This window comes from Notechis scutatus, chromosome 3 (genome assembly GCF_049901735.1).
Source record: "Notechis scutatus isolate UNSWTSFEM ecotype Mainland chromosome 3, rNotScu1.2, whole genome shotgun sequence".
NCBI classification, from domain to species: Eukaryota; Metazoa; Chordata; class Lepidosauria; order Squamata; family Elapidae; genus Notechis; species Notechis scutatus.
The window spans coordinates 163,904,653-163,925,642 of record NC_142011.1 but is presented as its reverse complement, the minus strand read 5'-3'; the positions used below and the strand labels follow the sequence as shown (position 1 = coordinate 163,925,642).

General features: G+C 34.3%; 1 protein-coding gene across 4 annotated transcripts in view; it reads left to right on the top strand.

Annotated features, from left to right (window-relative positions):
• The window catches only part of SS18 (SS18 subunit of BAF chromatin remodeling complex), a 28,836-nt gene extending 26,503 nt beyond the window's left edge, over positions 1–2,333 (top strand). For all 4 annotated transcript variants that reach the window (XM_026670360.2, XM_087961649.1, XM_026670359.2 and 1 more), the window contains one exon: positions 760–2,333. In XM_026670360.2, coding sequence (XP_026526145.1) covers positions 760–786 — 27 coding nt within the window. In that variant the 3' untranslated portion in view covers positions 787–2,333. The remainder of the gene's footprint in view (positions 1–759) is intronic.
• Positions 2,334–20,990: the final 18,657 nt, after the last annotated feature.

The window sequence follows — 20,990 nt, the reverse complement described above, 5'->3', positions numbered from 1 at the left end:
AGTGTCCACAATTTCATGAAATTTCATTCTTATAGGAGGATCATGGGTCCCAGCATTCTGTAAATTGGTCCATTTGGATTACCTTGCTTCAATACTTATTGCCCTGAACTTTCCAATTTTGCCCAATTTAAAGTTAAAAACAGACAATAAGACTATTAGTAGTATATAGATGGATGCCAAAAAATATTCCTGTACCAAAAGAGTACTGTGATAGCAATAATGGACTGTATGTAATGGTGGCAAATCTAATATTCAGTTTATGCTATTTATTCTACCTGAGGACGGTTCCAACTTCTTGTATTTTTAAATTATCATTTGTAAATATGTGATTTGGCAGAGATAAACATCTTTGAAGAAAGTTATATACTTACATACTAAAATTAAAAAGACAGACACAAAGAATACATGTATTTTGTATTTACAATGATTTCTAAAAGGCTGTTCTGTAAACCATATTTTGTTTTTTGTTTTTTGTAATTTTTAATATTCATTTTTTTAATATTCAAGGCAAGATAATGTTTTGAGAAACATTTCTGGGATCAAAAAAAAAATGAAACAGTGGAATTATGGGATTGTTTTTAAATAGTTGCCACTGAAATCAAATACCAATATATTGCTGAAAGTATAATTCCAACATCTTCACACTTGAAATAAGAAATAATCCTACTTTTTAAAAAAATCAGTGCTAAGAATGTATATGTTTTGCTTTTAGTTTTTTGCCCTTTACTTACTATCCTCCTTTTTTCAATTTATTTATAGGGGCAGTATGGAAATTACCAGCAATGAAAACATAATTTTAGTAAGCAGTACCTGTTAACAGCCTCATCATCTCTTCGGCATTGTCAACATCTTTTGAAGAAAATCTTCAATTGCTTCTAATTTTAGAAAGAAAATGACAACCTTGCCTTGTTAATAAATGGCTGTATTGGAGTATATTGCCTATCTAAGTTAGCTTTTCTCAGCTAATTATAAGCAAATGTAATTGTCCTTATGGAAAAAGAATACATCTGTACTCTAGATGGCAATATTGGACAGAAAATACACTCACAAACCATTTTAAATGAGCTTAGAACTGTATATTAGTTACAGACTGAAGTATGTGAGCAGTACTGTATCTTTATGAAGGTTAAGGGAATTTAGTATTTTTCCAGAGATTCTTTTGTAAGAGTAAGGGGAAAATTTTTACAGCAGCAATATTTTATATATTATGTTTTTTTTTTTCATGTGGAATATGCAAGGTGTAGTACACTACAAAAAGACAAGGTCAGAAACCCAAGTAGAGGAGAAATTCAAACTGCGATATGAGGAATTTGTGGGTGTGTATACTGGCCTCAGTGCTGGATGAGAAGCCAACCACGTATTTGACAGATCCTGATATGAAGACTCTGTATCCCAATTAGTGAAATGATGAAATTATCATGGAACATATAGCACTGTCTATATAAAATAATTTTAAAATATTTGGTGGAAACCTGTAAATTGTATCAGTGGCAGTTCACTTTACCTTTTCTTCCAGTAACACAAAACAATATGAATTTTTAATGGCCTTGAAACGGTTTCAAATAAGAGCTGTGATCTTTTTTTGATTGCAATAGCAATGACTTTGAAAAAGTGTTCATATAGCCTGACTTAAATTTACAAAGTATTTATAAACAAATTATAGATAGGTTGATACGTATTTTATTTCACAAGTGTATTTAACTTGTAGTACAATAATTACTATGTAACAAAGATAGTATAGCAGCTTTTGTAAAACTTGTCTAAACTTTCTCATTCTAGAGTGAATATCTAAGAGAGAATACAATTGTGTATATGTCCATGTTTGTATTGGTTATTATGAGACCAAAAGTAAATTTTAATGTGTTTTTTTTAATGTCAATTTCCTGATAAACTAAATTCTGACCAATCCCACATTAGAGAAATTTGCTGTCCAGATCAAACACAGATTCAGCAGGGAATACAAAATTCTTTAAGACCCTCCTATTATATTTGAGGCGCATTACTGAATTCTGTGTTGCAGAAACACACATACATTTAGACAGATATTTGAAAATTTGCTAATAAAATCAGTCATGTATTGGTATGTTTTGATAGGAAAATAGCAGGAAGTACCTGAATTAAGACATAAAAATACCTTCCTCCACAATCCTAAATAGAGAATATTTTTATGTCAATTAATAAAAATCAAGTTTTGAACTGAAAATGTGAGATCATTGATATGAATAATATGCTTTTAGATTCAGTGCCAATTTTCCACCACTGTGTACTTCATTGATATTTAAAATTGTATTGCATCATCTCTTTAACAGAAGAATAAATTATTTGTGATTTAATATCCTAATTGCTCTTTTAAATTTACTATTTATAATGGATTTCTATTTTATGTTTAGTTTTGCAGTTTTAATAAGAAGAATTTCCTCTGGGTTTTTCCCCCTAGGGAATAATGTCTTTTCAAGATTTAATTGTTTTATAACAGACCTGTTTTCATAAAAGTGTTTAATTGGTGACAAATGTTACCTTATTCTGTTAGATTAAAGTATCTTAAGAGATAGCTCCATTTTATTTTCTGTTTTAATATAATTTGAAATCTAAACAAAGTGTAATATAAAGTATGTATGATGCAAGTGGCTATCCCGCTAAAAATGGAAATTCAGCATCAAAATCTTCCCTAAATTAAGTCATTCTAGTTAGATGCAATAGGAAACAATGCAAGGGAAAAAAGAGACTAATTATTTTCCCAACCAAAAAGATTTTTATTTCTTAAAGAATGCAAAAGGAAAACACGTGCTTAGGATTCACGGCATTATGGCAATTAATGCCATGTATGAATGCACATATGTATATTCTCGGACAAAAATACTCTTGAAGGTTTAAATCGATCATTATTACAAAACTAATTTTTGGAAATAATCCAGAAATTACTATATTACAATATTAATAATGTTCATTTCAAACAAATTCAGGTTTTGGCACCAAGAAAATAACAAATCCCAATTTGAAAAAAATACACATGATTTATTAACCATACAAGAGGCCAATATAAATATCATCTAAACTGTCCTGAATGAAATTAAGAATATGTTCAGTAACCAATAATGAGGGATCCTTCAAAATACTTTGCTGTGCTAACTTTCTGATGAATTATTTTAAACAATTTTCAGCATTTTCTTTATTATTAGGCTATGGACATTTTAATCTTAAGCACAAATTCATTTATGAAATGGGCACATTCATGATACAGATACAATTCACATTCTTTAGTCTATAACATAGTGCGTTTGACCTATTCCTTTGTTCTGGATTCAGAAAAGATTCTGACAATCAACGTTCTTTTACCATTAATTTTGGTGAAAATTGGAAGAAAGGGCTTATTTAAGGTATTTAAGATTTATACAACTAATATGATCCTTTGCCTTTTTTATTTTTCGAATTACAATGTAATATTTGTTTTTTTTAATAAAGTTTTATTTGGGTTTTCACACATACAAAATACAAGTAAAACATCTTTTTTGAAAATAGCATGGTCCCGGGTTGAACTTCTTTATACAGACACAAAACTCAATTTCATGCTCTTTTTTGTGTTCTATTTCATATCTTATACATTTTCTATATAGTTTTTCCCCTCTTTTAATTTTCTCAATTTTATTTTGATTATCTCATCTCAATTCAAATCATTATATTTATACTTTTGTCTGTTCTGTTTCAATTTCATATTATCTTTTCTCATTAAACAAATTTTCTCCTGTAGTTACTAATTGGAGTATGACACCTTTATATCTTTTAATTACATCCATTCAACTCTTATTTAAACTTCAATATATACCTTAAGGTTATGACCTTCAATATAATACATAATACATAACTTCCAATCGAATTCTGCTTTGTACATTCTTATAATACGCACTATATGCTTTTTTTTAAAAAAGAAAGATTGTAAATATATGTAATTATAAACCCTCATTCCATTCCAGTTCAGTTCTATCATTAATAATCATTAAAATCTTAACATCTTTAACACTTCTTTTCAATTAAATATCATACTTCCTTAAAAACACATATAATCTCCATAATTAATTTTTCCCATTTCTCTTCACATATGTTTTATAAATCATTAAATATACCTTTTGTTACATTTATTTATTGACAAGCATTCCACTGAATTACGATAGCTATTTTATCAGACATTTTAATCATACATTGTTTCATATTTTCTAAAATTATTTCTGTATCTAATATAACCATACTATCTTATGTACCTTTGCAGAATCCCTTTTTCCATTAAGTTTTCACCCATTATCTCTAAATAGGCCCTGTTTCTCTATATTTTGCTTCTGTCCTTTATAACTTCCTTTCTTTCTTCCCTCTCATCTTCTCCTTCCCCTTTTTACCCTCTTGTCTCTCTAGTTCTAATTCTCTGTTCTGCATTTCCCTCTTCTGTTGCTTTCTGATTTTATACTTATTTTTCACTCTCTTTTTTTTTGGAGTTGTTTTTCCCAATCTTAAACTTTCCATTCTCTTTCCCCCCTTTCCTTTTTTCCCTCCGCCTAAGATTACTTGTTCATTAAAGATGCTTCTTCTTTGTCGCAATCTTCTTGTTCTGCAGGCATTTCTTGTTTCTCATAGTTCCAAATCTCCATTTCTAAAAACTGAAATACGAAGCCTCTCCCTTCTTGTGCATCTTCTTTGTACTTTTTAAGTTCCATTTTCAGTTCTTCTAAAAGTGGAGCCATTTTAAACAGTTTTAAACAACCACCCGATTGATTTTAGTCATTCAAAACAATAACCAAGAATCCAGAAATCATCAAGTAATCCAGATAGTCCCAAGTTATATCTACTTATTTCTTTTTCGACTTTCTCTTCCTGGGGTTTTTATTGCGATGTTTCAGTTAGAATGTATCTTTTGGAAGTCTTGTTGAGATTTTGCTATAAGTTCTTTTTTAATTCCAGGCAGTCTCCTCCCTTCCAGATCCTGCCCTTTTATTCTTTTACTCTCCTTTCCTGTTTTCAAAAGCTTTTAATTATCCAGAAATCTTTATTATCCCTTTGACTTTTTATTTTCAGCATTAAATCCCTATTGATGTCAAAGTGGCTTTTTTTTTCCAATTTCTTGCTTAAGTCTCTTAGCTGTCAGTATAGGAAAAGGAGAAAACAAAATCTTTTCCCTTTTCTCTCTCCTTTGCAGCTTAAAAATCTTCTTAGGGAACAATTTTATTGTTTTTTAACAGTTTCAATTCCAGGATACCTTATTTGTTGCTTTTGCTGTTTGACCCGGTCAACCAAAACTTTCTCTTCTTATCTTCCTCCTGCACATTCTTTTCCGGTCGAGTTCTTCTTTGTGGTGGCCATTTCTGACCACCGCTGCAACCGCCTTTGGGAAAGGGAGTAATGGCCAGCTGGGGAGGAGAGATGTGGCTCTCCTCAACCCTGCAGGCAATCTCCCCCCTCTTCACCACCTCTATGGGGTGGCTTAGCCCCGAAACCAGCCGGCTCGGGGGGCTCCAGTGGCGAGCACGGATCGAAGCCTCGCAGAGACGAGGTTTCGGTCTGTCGCTGAAGAAGCTCAAACCGGAAGTAATATTTGTTTTTGTTTTCATGAACAGATCCAAATACATTAAGAATGTTGGAAGTGCCTATATTTATGCATTAAATTTTGGTCCAGCAGTCTATCTCAGATAGACAAATGTTTAATCCAGTTGGGTTTTTTCATTCCCTAGATGTACTTTACAATTTCTTAATCTGGTGTTTTGCCTAACAGAATTCTTAATATGAATAGAAGCATTTGTATCATGGTGGTCAAGTGGTTGGAGTGCAGTACTGTAGGCTACTTCTGCTGGCTGCCAGCAGTTTGAGTTGCACCAGCTCAAGGTTGACTCAGACTTCCATCCTTCCGAGGTTGATAAAACGAGGACCCAGATTGTTGGGGGTGATTGTTGCTTACTCTAAATCACTTAGAGAGGGCTGTAAAGCACTTTGAAGTGGTATATAAGTCTAAATGCTATTGCTATTTTTATGTATAGGGATAGTATGGAGAAATTGCCCATTTTAAATGAAGGACCAAAGCAACTGAAGATGTGATAAATGCATTTTCATTAGCACACAAACTACAGTGATTAAGTGAAAAAGACTGGAAAGAGTGCAGAGAAGAGCAACAAAGATGAATAGGGAGCTGGAGGTTGAAACTAGATGAATGGTTGCAGGAACTGGATATATTTAGTCTAATGAAGAGAAGGACTAGAGATGACTTGATAGCAGTCTTCCAATATTTAAGAAGCAGTCATTAAGAAGAGGGGGACTATTCTCCAAAGCATGTGAGGGCAAAACAAGTAACAAATGGAAACTTAACAAAAAGAGATCCAACCTAGAATTAAGGAGAAATTTCTTGAAAGAACAAATAATTAGTGGTAGAGCCTGCTTTTGGAAGTTGTGAGTGCTCCAACATTGGAGGATTTTAAGAAGGGATTGGACAGTCGTTTGTCTGGAATGATGTAGGGATTCTTACTTGGACAAAGGCTGGACTCCAAGACCTGTTTCAACTGGTATTCTATATTCTGATCAACTGAGCCTGCCACCATAAGTTACAGGCTCTATAAATAATAGCATCTATTGTATCTGCATATTTAATCCTTTCACACCATTCCATTCACATGCTAAAGAATGATAGTTGTCTGGTTTCTATTATCTGTCTCCATGCAGGATCACACTGCTAGCTTTTATTTCAATGAACAGCTTTACTGCAACTCTGTTTTCAATCATGAATGGGCTATTTCTGAAATAAGGAAAATAAAATGAATTTAGCCACCACAGTGTGGAAGTCTCTTACAGATGAAGAAAAAAACGGAGTAAATGGTGTCAGAAGGGCTTATTGTCACATTAATTTCCTTGCTTTTAAAGTAGTAGATATACCCATTGAATAGGATTCTGAGAAATTGTTCCAATAGGATTTAATATGCTATGCAAGCATGAAAGCAGTAGCTTGATGCCTGAGTTGACATACAACATCTTAACTCATAATTTATTTTATGTTATTTTAGCTCAACCTTTGTCAGAATTTAGCCTTTAGGGTTAGGATTCCTTGAAGCTACAGAAGAATTTAGATTTTGCAGGCTTCAGAACATTTGAGCTTGGAAAACTTGTAACAAGTGTATCTAAATTTCAGGTTGGATGTTCTCTTTCCTAACATGAGAATGGTATATGCATTTTATATATAATGATAAATAATTGTTGCTTTATTAGGTTATGGACTACTTTTTGTTTTATTTATGTTGTACTATCAGTCTGATTAATATTTCAAAGTATTAAACAAGACTGACCCACAGCCCTAACATGTGCATTCTGTATTTTAACTGGTGTGAGACAATGGAAGGCGGGGAAGGGATAACGAAAGGCAAAATACAGAAATCACATATGGACCATGTAGGTAATTAATGCTCATTTCATATCAATGTAATTCACAAAATCATAATTTATAGCATCCTGCTTTCTTGGTTTGCCATGAAAAAGCAAAACTCTAACCTAGATGTATGATCACTACACTTACATATTTATGTGTAACTTAAATCTACTGTATATCCATTAATGCTTATGCATACATGGAAACAGTGATAAATGATAGAGGGCAAGGAAGGGGCATCTGGATTTTGTATTTTCCAAAACTTACCTTAATCTTTATTTGTGTGTCTGTGCGCATGTGTGCATGTACACACAGACTTACTATAGTGACATTGCTCTTTTTAATAAGATTCACTTCTGATGAAACAAAGTCTTATACGTTTTCTATAGCAAAGGGGGGGAAAAAAGAAAAGCACTGACTTCCTACTTTTTTAGTTATTTTAGAATAAAATAACATTGCAACCTCAACTTTTCCTTTTACGGGTTCCCACTATTTTCATTTTCATTTGTATTTTATACTTATAAGTTTAATTAATTTTTTTAAAAGTTTTAATGGCGCATGTGTCCAGCTCTAAACATCCTGAGAATGCTTATATTTATTCTTCACTTACAAAAGAAAACAGTATATTGCTAAAAGCTTTTCAATGTGCAGATTGACATTTTTTGCAGATTTTTTGAGAAAAAAAAGTACCGCTGAAACCTCATGAAGTAGATTCTGTAAAATACATTTTAATGAAAAGATAAATCCAAATTTCAGAGCATACCATGACTCTTTAGCTTTTGAAAGAAAGAAAAAATCTTGCCATAATCTACATTTTTTCCTATATTTCCTTTGTCACCACCTTCACAATAGGTGCCTGTTTTAATCCTTACAAGCTGGTACTTAGTTTTCACTCCTACATAAACACAATCATTTTGCAAACATAGTCTAATATTAATTACCCCCTTGGCACCAAAAGTTAGGATTATTTGATGCAGCCCACTAATGTAAAGTGCATTAGTGTGGTTGTTAGCTTCAAGTATTCAGATTCTCTTTAATAAATACTGATGGGTGGAGTAATCTGTACTAGTAACTACTGTGATGTATATGCTTTTTCATGGGTGGGAGAGATTTCAACCCCTCATATTTTGATACGGTTAACGTTTGTTTTGGAATTAAATGAATATCCATCGAATTATTCTTAAAGAATATTCATATAATAATTTCATATAGCTTTGTTTCTACATGAAACTTTACCGTTGGAAAACTGATAGGTGCACAATCTAAAAACTTAAAGCAGACATTCTGTTTTGCAGATGGTACTACCCCGCTCCTCCCTGCCCCTATTCCAACTATCTCACCCTACCATTTAAAACTAATTTTTAATGGATATTTATTGATTTGGGCTAGATTGATTGTATCTGTATTTCTTTAAGAGGTTATTTTTATTCTTACAGCAACCCAACAGATAGGCCAGGCTATGAGTAATTAGTCCAAAATCATCCCAGGGTTTTCATGGCTGACTGGGAATATGATCTGAGATCTCCCTAGGTTTGCTCTGTAACCACAATATTACATTTTTGAGACAGGTGAGAAGTGTAATCATGGCATCTTTGTAATGTTTAATCATAATTTCTGGCATGTGTTAAATAAATAATAGAAATAGATTCTACAGAAAGTGAGATGAAGCATACAATATCAAAAGAATGTATAAAATCAGTGAGAAGAATTTTCAAGAATTAATTATTTAGGACATCTTTTCCTGCAAAAAACAATGAACTGATAACCATATTGATAAGTTACTTAACCGATATTAGATAATACAAATACTTGTTTACTATTATAATATTATTACTTATTTTGTCAGTTTCATTATCTTTTCTTTATTGTCAATGTTCTATACAACTTCCATTTAAAGAATTACTTTCTTTGCCATTCTCAGTTAAAAATTATTTAGAGATTCTTTATAACCTAACTGATTAATCAGTCAATGCTAAGGATGTGACAAAGGATTGGAAAAGTGGTTTTTGGGTTTGTTTGTTTTTTTTGTTTTTTTGAGATCCAGATCCAGTAATGACATATTCAAAGATTTTCAAAAGGATAAAAGAAGTTGGCAATTTTGCCTGCAATGTAATAAACTATATTATGCTTTTCCTTTCCCTAAAGAGTCATTTTAAAGGCTCTTCCAGTAAGGATATGGTGTTTTGATGCCTTAATGTGAAGAGTCAGATACAACATTAAGAAAAATATTTTAAAAATAGTCTAGGTATTTTTCTTGATAGGAGATTTCATGGTGAATGAGAGTTGAACAATATTCAGTTGATAGGTAGAAAAAGCTTCTACATATATAAAATCAACCTAAAGAGTTGAAATATTTTTTCCCCAATCCAACCTGTATGTTTTATTTTTAGGCTGATCAGGCACAGGAGAGGGAGTAGATAGTGCCAAAGCTCAGATTAGAAATGAAAGCAAACCCAGAAAAGCTTTGAAAATCAGTAGGTGCTCAGTTACTACTGTGCTGAGTGTCATAGAAATAACTATTAAGGCACCATCTTCAAGCTTGGAAGAGCAGAATGAAGCAGTTAAAACTTGGGCTCTGCCGATTCCCCCCTCCCTCTTTCATTTTTGTAGGAAGATAATATTTGAGTTGAGTTCCATCATTTCTACCTTTATTTTTTTGTATAAGCAATGCCAATGTTGGCAATACTTTGCTGCTGATCTGACGGACAGAGTAACCAGCTCTATAGGTGTGACAACTCTGTTCTGAGACAGAAAGCCCAATGCCAGATAAAGATTTATTTATTTATTTATTTATTTATTTATTTATTTATTTATTTATTTATTTATTTATATTTATAAGTTTTATATAGCCATTCTTCTTATGTGCCATAACACTGAGTGCTTACAAGCAATGATTCAACCTGGTAGGAAAAAAGTTTAGCCTTCTCTTTTAGCCTTCAGAAAAAATCCTTAAAATCTGGTTATGCTGACTGTATGGCATTCTGAAAGAGAAGATGCTGGCTGGAGATGTTTGGTACTAACAGAAGGCACCTTATCTGCAATTTCCCCTTTTTAGCTTATTTTAATTTTTGCAATTTGAATCTACTTGCATATTTATAAGTGTTGAATGTTTATTTTATTTTGATGTATGCCACTCAGAATCATCTGATCCATAAGGACAGCAAATAAATTTGAAAAATAAAATAAAATAATAAAATACCATTAAAAAAAACCTCAGTGTTGCTTAGGTCATGTATTATTCCTTACCAGGAGCATGCATAATCCAAATACCTGCTGATGACTAGCCCATCAACAACAGATACTTGACTGAATTAATAGCAGCAGTCAAGTTACTTGAACATAAATCTAATTAACTATATATGGCTATAAAATCAACCCTGATTCAATTTGAATTGGAGGTTCCAGAATCAAAGAAATCAGAGTTATGATTCAAAATTTGATGGCAACCTGATTCAATTCAGGCCTCAAGTTTCAAGATTCAATTTAGAAAGAAAAATTGACTAGGGACATTGATTAAACCTTGATTGCTCTTCATGGTATGGTAGACTTTGCTGTCTCTGATCACGAGTATCTTGAAGTCATATTGCTGGTTGACAAGTATGGCTGTTCTGGGAAACTCTCAGATGCTAAACTATGAGAAGCACATTGGCTAAGCTTGGACTCTTCTCAGCATGAGTAGAAAGAATGATCCCTTGAGGGATGGCATAGTTTAGTGGTAGCAATGTGCTGAAATGCATTGATTTGACAATGGAATAATTTGCAAAAAAATGCAGCATAACGTCCTCCTATCTGGAACATACCGTGTTCTGGAATTTACCAAATTAGTCTTCCATGGCAAACTATTTCTGATTGGGATACTTTAGTTCCCTTAACCAAGCTATGTCTAGAACAACCTGATCTGAAAAAAGATTTGGTGGGAGATGGAATTTTTTGAAGTCCTCCATTTGAAGTCCTCTATTCCTGAATTGACAAATTGTTCACACCTCTACTTTGCTTCCTGATTAAAGAAATTTCTAGATCAGCTATGTGACTTCTTGTCTGTAATTTGCATTAATTGAGGGACCAGAAGCAGAACAGAACAGTGAGCTACAATATCACGGAGACAGGAAATCGATAGATAACTTTTACCATTCCGTATTTTTAAAGCAGTAAAAAATTGAGCCAGTACGTGGCTTCCATTCATTTCCAAAGGCTTAAATATGCCTCAAACCTATGGAATTTTAAAGTAAGCAACTTTGAACTCATATTTAAAGTGTTGAGAGTTGCATTGAAATCCAGTTGTGTTAACAAGAGCATCATATACATATACATACATACATACATACATACATACATACATACATACATATATATATATATATATATATATATATATATATATATATATATATATATATATATATATATATATATATATATATATATGGCATTCAGCTTTGTTCGGGTATTTTCCCACGTCATGAATAAAAGAGATGACACCTCCCGCTTACCAGCCATTTGGAAACCCGCCCTCATGAACAGACGAGTACCTAACATGATGAACGACACCAGACCCACACCCACGAGGGTCACACAAGATGCCACCACCACACTTCCACGTAAAAAGCAGACTCACACCCACACAGAAGATGAGACACGACCACAGACCAGAAGCCGCACTGCAGCTGCATCACTACCCACTTCAAACTCCTCTGAGCCATACATGAAGCGAACTGACCCCCACCATGAAGATGCAGCACGACCACGAACTCGAAGCCAAACAGCAAGATCACAGCTCACCAGCTCAAATCCCCCAGTAACTAAGACCAACCTGAGCACAAACAAGCCCCCACCTGAACAGAACACACCTCCAGCCAATCAGAACATGGCCAACCCCCAACCAATCAGAACACAGCCAAACCCCCAACCAATCAGAACACCCCCCCACCCAATCAGAACACAGCCAAGCCCCCACCCAATCAAGTCACACCCCCACTAGCAGTTAAAAGGAAGAAGCAGCTGCAAGCTCACATCACTCTGAGAAGCACAGAGCTGAAGACAGAAGCCTGAAGATGATGAATGAGACTTCATCGAAACGTTGCCTAGATACTTCCAATCTTACGCGGGAGAAAACCCGAATAACCAAAGATCCATATATATATATATATATATATGATATATATATATATATAAAGATCCATATATATATATATATATATATATATATATATATATATATATATATATATATATATATATATGTGTGTGTGTGTGTGTGTGTGTGTGTGTGTGTGTGTGTGTATGTATATGTATATGTATATGATGCTCTTGTTAACACAACTGGATTTCAATGCAACTCTCAACACTTTAAATATGAGTTCAAAGTTGCTTACTTTAAAATTCCATATATATATATATGTTTTCTTAAGTTTTCGCGGGTACTTACATGTATGGCATTCAGCTTTGTTCGGGTATTTTCCCACGTCATAGCAGTTGTGCTTTTAAAGTTGTAGCGACGTTTCGGCAGAATCTCATCTGCCATCATCAGGCTTCTGTATAGTGTTCATCTGTGAGTCAGGCTTTTACAGTGGTTTCAGATTTGAATTTGGGGCAGCCTACTGCTGTGCCAGAATGGTTTTTTCTTCATCCTGATTGGTTGAGAGTCTTGGTCTGTGTTTATTGGTCTTGGAGTTTGCTGTGTTCTGTTTGATTGGTGTTCCTAATATCTTCTGTCTGTTTTTTGGCTCTTTTTGTATCTTGATTGGCTGGCAACATTGTGTTACTTTATTGGAGGCCTTTAGTGCAGCTTGGCTCCGGGTAAATGGATGGCTATCATTAGTTAGGAAGCTAGGTTTCATCTGGATGCCTGGTTGGGGTGTGTTTGAGCTGGAGGTATCAGGGGGGATCTGTTTGTGCCCGGGTGTTTGCCTGGCTTGTGGTGTGGATATTTTTTTGTTTGTGAGTGCAGGCTTCCAAATGATTGACAGTCTGGTGGAATCATCTCTTCTGTTCATGCTTTCTGGTCTTTTTTCAATCTCTATGGCTTCTCTGATGATTCTGTGTCTGGGGTTTTCTATAGTGACTAGGGTTTTGGTCCCATTGAAGTTGATGCTATGACCTGTGGCTTCCATGTGTTGGACTAGTGAGGAAGTGTGTTCCAGCTTTTTGACTGCATTTTTGTGTTCATCCAGGCGGGTACTTATTCTTCTATTGGTCTGTCCAATGTATGTGGCCGGGCATGATGCACAGGGGACTTCGTATATGCCTTGGTTTTCCAGGTCAATTTTATCTTTGGGGTTTCTGAGGATGGCTGCTATTTTTCTGTCTGTTTTGAAGGCAGTCTTGATGTGGTGTCTGTGTAGTATCTTACTAATTTTGTCTGTAGTGCCTCTTATGTAGGGCAGGACAGCTGTTCCATAGGTCTGTTCATCTTCTGGGTCTCTATTATGTCTCAGTGTGTTTTTGTGGATCAAGCCGGTGATTTTGCTTTTGTGGAAGCCGTTGGCTGTCAGTACTTTGGTCAGGGTGCATAGTTCAGTCTTAATGTGTGTCTTGTCTGCCAGGCGTTTGGTTCTAGTTTGGTTCTACACAGACACCACATCAAGACTGCTTTCAAAACAGACAGAAAAATAGCAGCCATCCTCAGAAACCCCAAAGATAAAATTGACCTGGAAAACCAAGGCATATACGAAGTCCCCTGTGCATCATGCCCGGCCACATACGTTGGACAGACCAATAGAAGAATAAGTACCCGCCTGGATGAACACAAAAATGCAGTCAAAAAGCTGGAACACACTTCCCCACTAGTCCAACACATGGAAGCCACAGGTCATAGCATCAACTTCAATGGCACCAAAACCCTAGCCACTATAGAAAACCCCAGCCACATAATCATCAGAGAAGCCATAGAGATTGAAAAAAGACCAGAAAGCATGAACAGAAGAGATGATTCCACCAGACTGTCAATCATTTGGAAGCCTGCACTCACAAACAAAAAAATCTCCACACCACAAGCCAGGCAAACACCTGGGCACAAACAGATCCCCCCTGATACCTCCAGCTCAAACACACCCCAACCAGGCACCCAGATGAAACCTAGCTTCCTAACTAATGATAGCCGTCCATTTACCCAGAGCCAAGCTGCACTAAAGGCCTCCAATAAAGTAACACAATGTTGCCAGCCAATCAAGATACAAAAAGAGCCAAAAAACAGACAGAAGATATTAGGAACACCAATCAAGCAGAACACAGCAAACTCCAAGACCAATAAACACAGACCAAGACTCTCAACCAATCAGGATGAAGAAAAAACCATTCTGGCACAGCAATAGGCTGCCCCAAATTCAAATCTGAAACCACTGTAAAAGCCTGACTCACAGATGAACACTATACAGAAGCCTGATGATGGCAGATGAGATTCTGCCGAAACGTCGCTACATGAATTGGTCCTCAAACATTAGCCTTGCCATTCCCCAAAAGCTTGGATAAGCAGAGTTTATTCAGGTGAAAATTTTCATTGACTACTTGGCTGAAGTCACATCAAACCACTCAATCTACCCTCACAGCATTTTTCATATAAAGAACCAAAGTTGCAATATTTCTATCATCTGTAAGTATTCAAAAACCAAAATACATTGGAAGGATGTGAAATGCTTGGAGCTGTTCAATTGTTTTAAGGCATGCCTCCATTTTAATGTATAAATCTACCTCAGTGAGGTAATTGTTGGAGGTGTGAATTTAGTCGCATGGACTATTCAACATTTCATGAAATACAGGCCACAAGGGTGCAGTGAGGTGCAGAGAGTTAAGGATTTAATCTATGTCTCTTCTACCTGCTTTTTTGTCTAAAACATTGCATATTTCAGGTCATTTCCTTCTGACTTTGTTCCAAGGTGCCCAGATATAGCGCATGCTGTTTGACTGTATTCCTGGTAAGATGTAGTTAGCTAGATTCTAGACTTCTAAACTGTAGAAGCAGGCAATCTTTTAAATAAATATACCATTATAGTAATAAAATTGGCTTTATTAATCATTGTTCATATTCTCAGGAACATTCACACAGAGAGAAAGAATGTGTCTGCTTCCAACAATTCAATCAAAATCAAACTAAAAAAATCCATCAGAAGCTCTGCAGAGCCCTAAAATTTATGTTTTGCTTGTAAGAAGGAAGTAGGGTTGTGCAACTCCGTTGAAAGTTCTGGAAAGTATGGGAACATAAACACACAGACACTTCTATCTGAATCACTGAACATGCTGCTTCTTTTTACAGGCTCTTATAGCTATTTCGGTATGCATTTCCACCTGAGCTCTATGTGCATCTGCAGTGACTTTGCTTTGCGTTTTTAACAAATTGAGAAACACTCCTTTCAAAGGATATGTATAATCCTAAAAGCCAAAAGGCTAAACTTAATTATTTCCATTTCATAACAATTGCTGAGCATAATGGAAGTAGGGACAAATGCTAAACCACTTTTTCTTTAGGTACTATTGCTAACAAGCCATAAGTGGCTGGATTCTTATTTAGCCATGAACTATGTTTTATGAACTACAGTGGCTTTTTTCACTCAACTTATTAAACTCTAACGTAAATTGTTTGGTTGTAAGGCTTTTGGGATGATTTGTAAACCTATGTTTGTGACTTAGTGTGTTATGTAAACAAAATGAATTGGGATTATTTGACAAACCAAGATTAAACAAACCATAGAACAGTGATGAACTAACTAGGCTTACATATAAGAAAGATATTGACAGAACCTGAGGGATGACCCAAACCAACAAAAGCCCATATTCAGCTGAACTAGCAAGGAAGACCTGATCTTGCAAAAACTGGCTTTGTATTTCAGACTAGATAACCTCCACATCTACTTTAACTGCCCTTGGTAGCAACAGTATAATAGGATGGAAGTCAAAGGTGTAAGTGTAGATTTGGTATTTACTTTGTTCTGTAAAAGTCTTGTAAAAACTTTGCTTTGTACTTTAAAATCTACTTGGACTTGTTAAATATTTTATATGTTCTGCTTGTAATTATTATAATGATCTATATCTTGCCTCTTCTGGAGAATCTCAGTAGTCTTTCTTCGTCTTATGCCCACAACAGCTTATTGGGATACAGTGGGCAGACAGAAATTCACCCAGAGAATTTTCATGGCTAAAGGTGGACTCTAGAACATCAGTATTTTTACTGCAACAGTTAGCCATTTAATCATTTAATACTGGTTCACTAAATTCTACCTTTTATTCTTACTAATATTGAAGAATGTCCTGAAATCTAATGGAATGAAGACATACAGTAAAACTGACGTAAACATGACAACCAAATGACACGTATATTGTAAATATGTTTAATATAATTCTTGTTTAGAATCTAACGATGACTAGAGCACATTTTGCAATGCTGCAAACAGAATATTATACTAACACAAGATGTAGAATGCATAATGAGGATGATCTTTTCTGTTCTTAACAAACATGCAATATTTTGAAACCTTTAACTTCTTCTGAATTATATAAAATCTGTTTTTGGAGAAGTTGGCTAAAAGAAGCAGAGCAGGGGAAAAATTGGATGGACGGTGAGTCAGTCCTTGCCTTCTCTGCCAGATAGTAGACTCAGAAGCTTTTTAAAATCTTAATGATGTTATCCAAATAATACTAAGCCTCAGCCTGATTTTAAGGATTAGAAACATCATTCTTTGAAAGGCCTTTGACACAAATGGAAGTTGATGTGGAACCTGATTAAAATAAGGCAGACAATCTTGTGCATTAAATACTATGGAGTCTCTTATATTCATGTGGCATATCCTGGTAATGCTCATGCTCAGAATCAGCAGAAGAAAATGTTTCCTTTATTTGTAAAATAAAGCAAATATTTCTATAAATGAAACTGAATTGCTGTTAGCCACAGTCGGCTGAATTCACTTCTCTATTGTGAATGCAAAGCCCTCGATATTTTTAATCTAGTGTAGACAAAATTTATTCAGGCAAACTAGTCATTTCAGTAATAGTTTTTTTAAAAAATAAATTCTTAAGGTTCTGTTATATGCCTCTTTGCTTCCTAAGTGAGTGATGTGATGTGATTTCATTCTAAAGTGTTACATTGCCTTGTTTTAAAACACTGTGGGCAAATCCCCTATGCATAGATATATTTTATTTTTTTAAAAAGTCCTGAGACTTGGCTTGTATTATAATGCTAATTAACTACAAAAGATCAAGGTTCAATGAAACAAATTTCTGACCAATACAGAAATAGCTTGATGGATAAATTAAAACATTTCAGATATGTGATGAATGTATACCATAGTGAAACTTCTAGCCCTTAAGATGCCACAATATTCTGTTTGTCTGCAGCAGATAAACAATTGGCCATCCACTTGAAAAGCAACAGTCATACAGAAGTTTATTTCCAAAATCCTTAATCATATGCAGACAAATATACAGGATTTTTTTTTCAACAACTTGTTTATATAATAGGTGAGTGAAATCACTACAGTTAGTAAAACTGCTGTAGAAAAATAGTTAAGCTGGTTGCTGACATTAATTTAATAATCTCTTACTTGAATCTATGTCTTAATACATGAACAATGCACATAATTTTCACCATCCAATACATGTAGGACTATTTTTTTCTATATTATATAAATAACATCCTTCTCTGTTCTCTGTAATTCCATGTGCTTTTAGGTTGTGAACATTGTGCTTATAGTTTAGCTCTGCCCGCAGTCTTCTAGTGCTCAGTGATAGATCTGAACTATTTGGAAGAGATACAGTGTCTTATTGTTGAAAATCTTGGTAAAACATGTACTTTAGGTTTGCTGGGTATGTGGTTTTTTATTTGTCTCGTATTGAAGTTTCTGCAGCAGCTCCAGAATTACTACATTTTGTAGCTTAGTTCAGAGCTTTTTATTTCTAGCTGACTCAGTTTGGCTTTGACTTTTTTCGGGTGATTCTAGAGACATGAGCTGTCTTATGTGAGTCATTGTGTTTTCTCAATACACTGATCTCTAATCATCTCATCTGCCATATTTCCAAATTCACATGTAACGATTAGTTCCCTCACAGCAGCAATATAGTATAATGATGATTCCCTTGGTTTCTACTCATGCTGGCAAAATGTGTAGCAATTAGCTGTCACATTGGGCACCAAAAATCATTTAATGCAGTGAGTGTCAACTCATATTTAGCATATCTTAAGAAGAGAGTAGAATATTTTTGTCCCTGTTGCACAAATGGTATTGAAAACTCATTATAAGATTGGATTTTAGAAACGTTTCCATTCCTTATTTTAATGATTGCACTTAAACACTACAATTTCAACAGCAACAACAACAAAGTCAAAGTAGCATATATAGTTCTTTACTCCACCCTTTTACCTGCAAGCATCCTTTTGAGAAACATTACACTGAGATGTAGTCATTAAGTCAAATTATCATAGTCAGGTGTGTGGACTGAAGATTATACTTAAATTCTTTTTTAAAAAATAGTCTTTGTTGAAAGTTTTAAAAAAGAAAATAAAAACTAATATCAAGTGAGAAAGAAGAAAAAGGAAAGAAAAAAAAGATAGCAAAAGGAGCAAGAATGAAAAAAGTTGAAGAAAAATAGAAAAGGAAGAAGATAGAATTGGCTGCTGATGGTATTTACAACAGTTATAAGTACAATTATATTTTAACTTCTGTTTCTAAAGTTTTTTATTGTTTTATACCACTTTTTTTTTTCAAAAATTGCTTTTAACCTGGCTGTTCTGACAACTGTTCTGTGCTTAATTGCGTGTAGCTTACATGTTAGACAGCTGTTTGTTGGGTGTCCTAATTTTTACTTTTTGTATTTTCTATTTCTGTAAACTGTCTTGAGTTTTATGGAAATGGATGGCATAGAACATTTTATAAAAAATAAATATATAGCAAAATAATCTATATGATCGATTGATCGATTGATTACAGGGGATCAAGTTCTTGTCAACTCTTAGTGATCACAGATATATTTTCACAGATATAGTTGACAATCTATCCCAATCTATATATTTAGGTGTATGTAAATGTCTAGGTCTCAAAATGTATGTATGACTACAGAAAGTTGTCTCAGCATAATGTTCCTCAGAGGGATGCTTAGCATCTATGTAAAACAGGGGTCCGCAAACTTGACAACTTTAAGACTTGTGGCTGGAGAATTCTGGGAAGTCCACAAGTTGGCAAGTTTGGAGACCTCTGATGTAAAAAGTTGACAGAAGAGAAGCCTTCTATCTAAGTTTGTTTTCGACAAAACCTGACCATATCTATGGCCAGTGTAGCTTTGCTTGTACTTTTTTTAAAAAAAGATAAGGCACACTGTATAATTTTTTCCTTTTTCTCCTTTCCCTCTTGTTTTTGTCACTCTGGGAAGACATCATTGTTACTTATGGGCTACTGCAGAATAGAAGTAGTTGCAAAAATGTATCTCTTTTGCCCATTTTCAATGTTATCTGCATTTAGATGCATAACAAACAGATTAAACAAGGCAATGTGGCTGCTGCCCGTATTTATTTCAGACTAAAATTCCATGTTATGAAAATTATGAAATTAAAATAAAACTTTTCCTACCTTTCATATGCTGAATAAAGATCTCAGTTCAATGTCTTTCTTTCCTTGGCGCAGAGCTGTAGTTTAGATCTTAATTCCCTCTCAAGTGACTTAATGGTACTGTATTGCTTAATTATAGCAGTTGCTAACTCCATCCGCTAAGATGTAACACTGGGACCCAAACATCTGCAAGATTTAGAAAGAACAGAGGATGCTGCATAATAAAATATCATTTTTGCCTTTATTTTGTTTTTTACTTAATGTGTGAAATACTGAGCAAGTAAGTATTGCTGGAGTTATGCAACTTTGTGTGGGGGTGTTGTATGATATTATATGACATTGACAATATGCATATTTGTAGGTATACTTTTCTGGTGTCTGTGGGAGTAATGTCAGAAACAAAGTATTACATAATACAAAATCTATTCTTGTTTATTAATGCAATGGTTCCAGAAAAGGGTTCCATATAGGTCGATCAGATCGATCCCATAAACAGAACAATAGTAATGAGAGAACAATGACTTCCAATGGGTCACTATACAGCTAATATTTTAATTTTTATTATTCAAATAAGAACTCAATAATGATTTTGAACTGGAAACCCCAAAGTGTTTTTTTATTTTTTTAAATGTTATGAAAAAGCATTAAGTATTAATATCACTGTTTATCTAATTAGCTAAATGAAATATCTGTCTGTCTATCTATCTATCTATCTATCTATCTATCTATCTATCTATCTATCTATCTATCTATCTATCTATCTATATGTATATGTACACATATCTATCTGTATATGTACACACAAACACATACATGCATACACTTCCCAGATGTACTGGCTGGAAAAACTGGTTTAAAATTTCTGCTTTGGGTTCATGGAACTGTTGCAAATCCTTTGTGTGCAACCCTCAATTCAGCCAGCATTATTTAAGAATATTCTTTTCAATAATACTCTAGGATTTGCCAGTACATAATTCAACTTTATGGCTTAGATCCAAAGAAACAGGAATGGGACTTCTCTCTGTAATCCAGCCTCCTGGGCTTTTCTGAAAAAGTCAGTCATGAGAGTACAG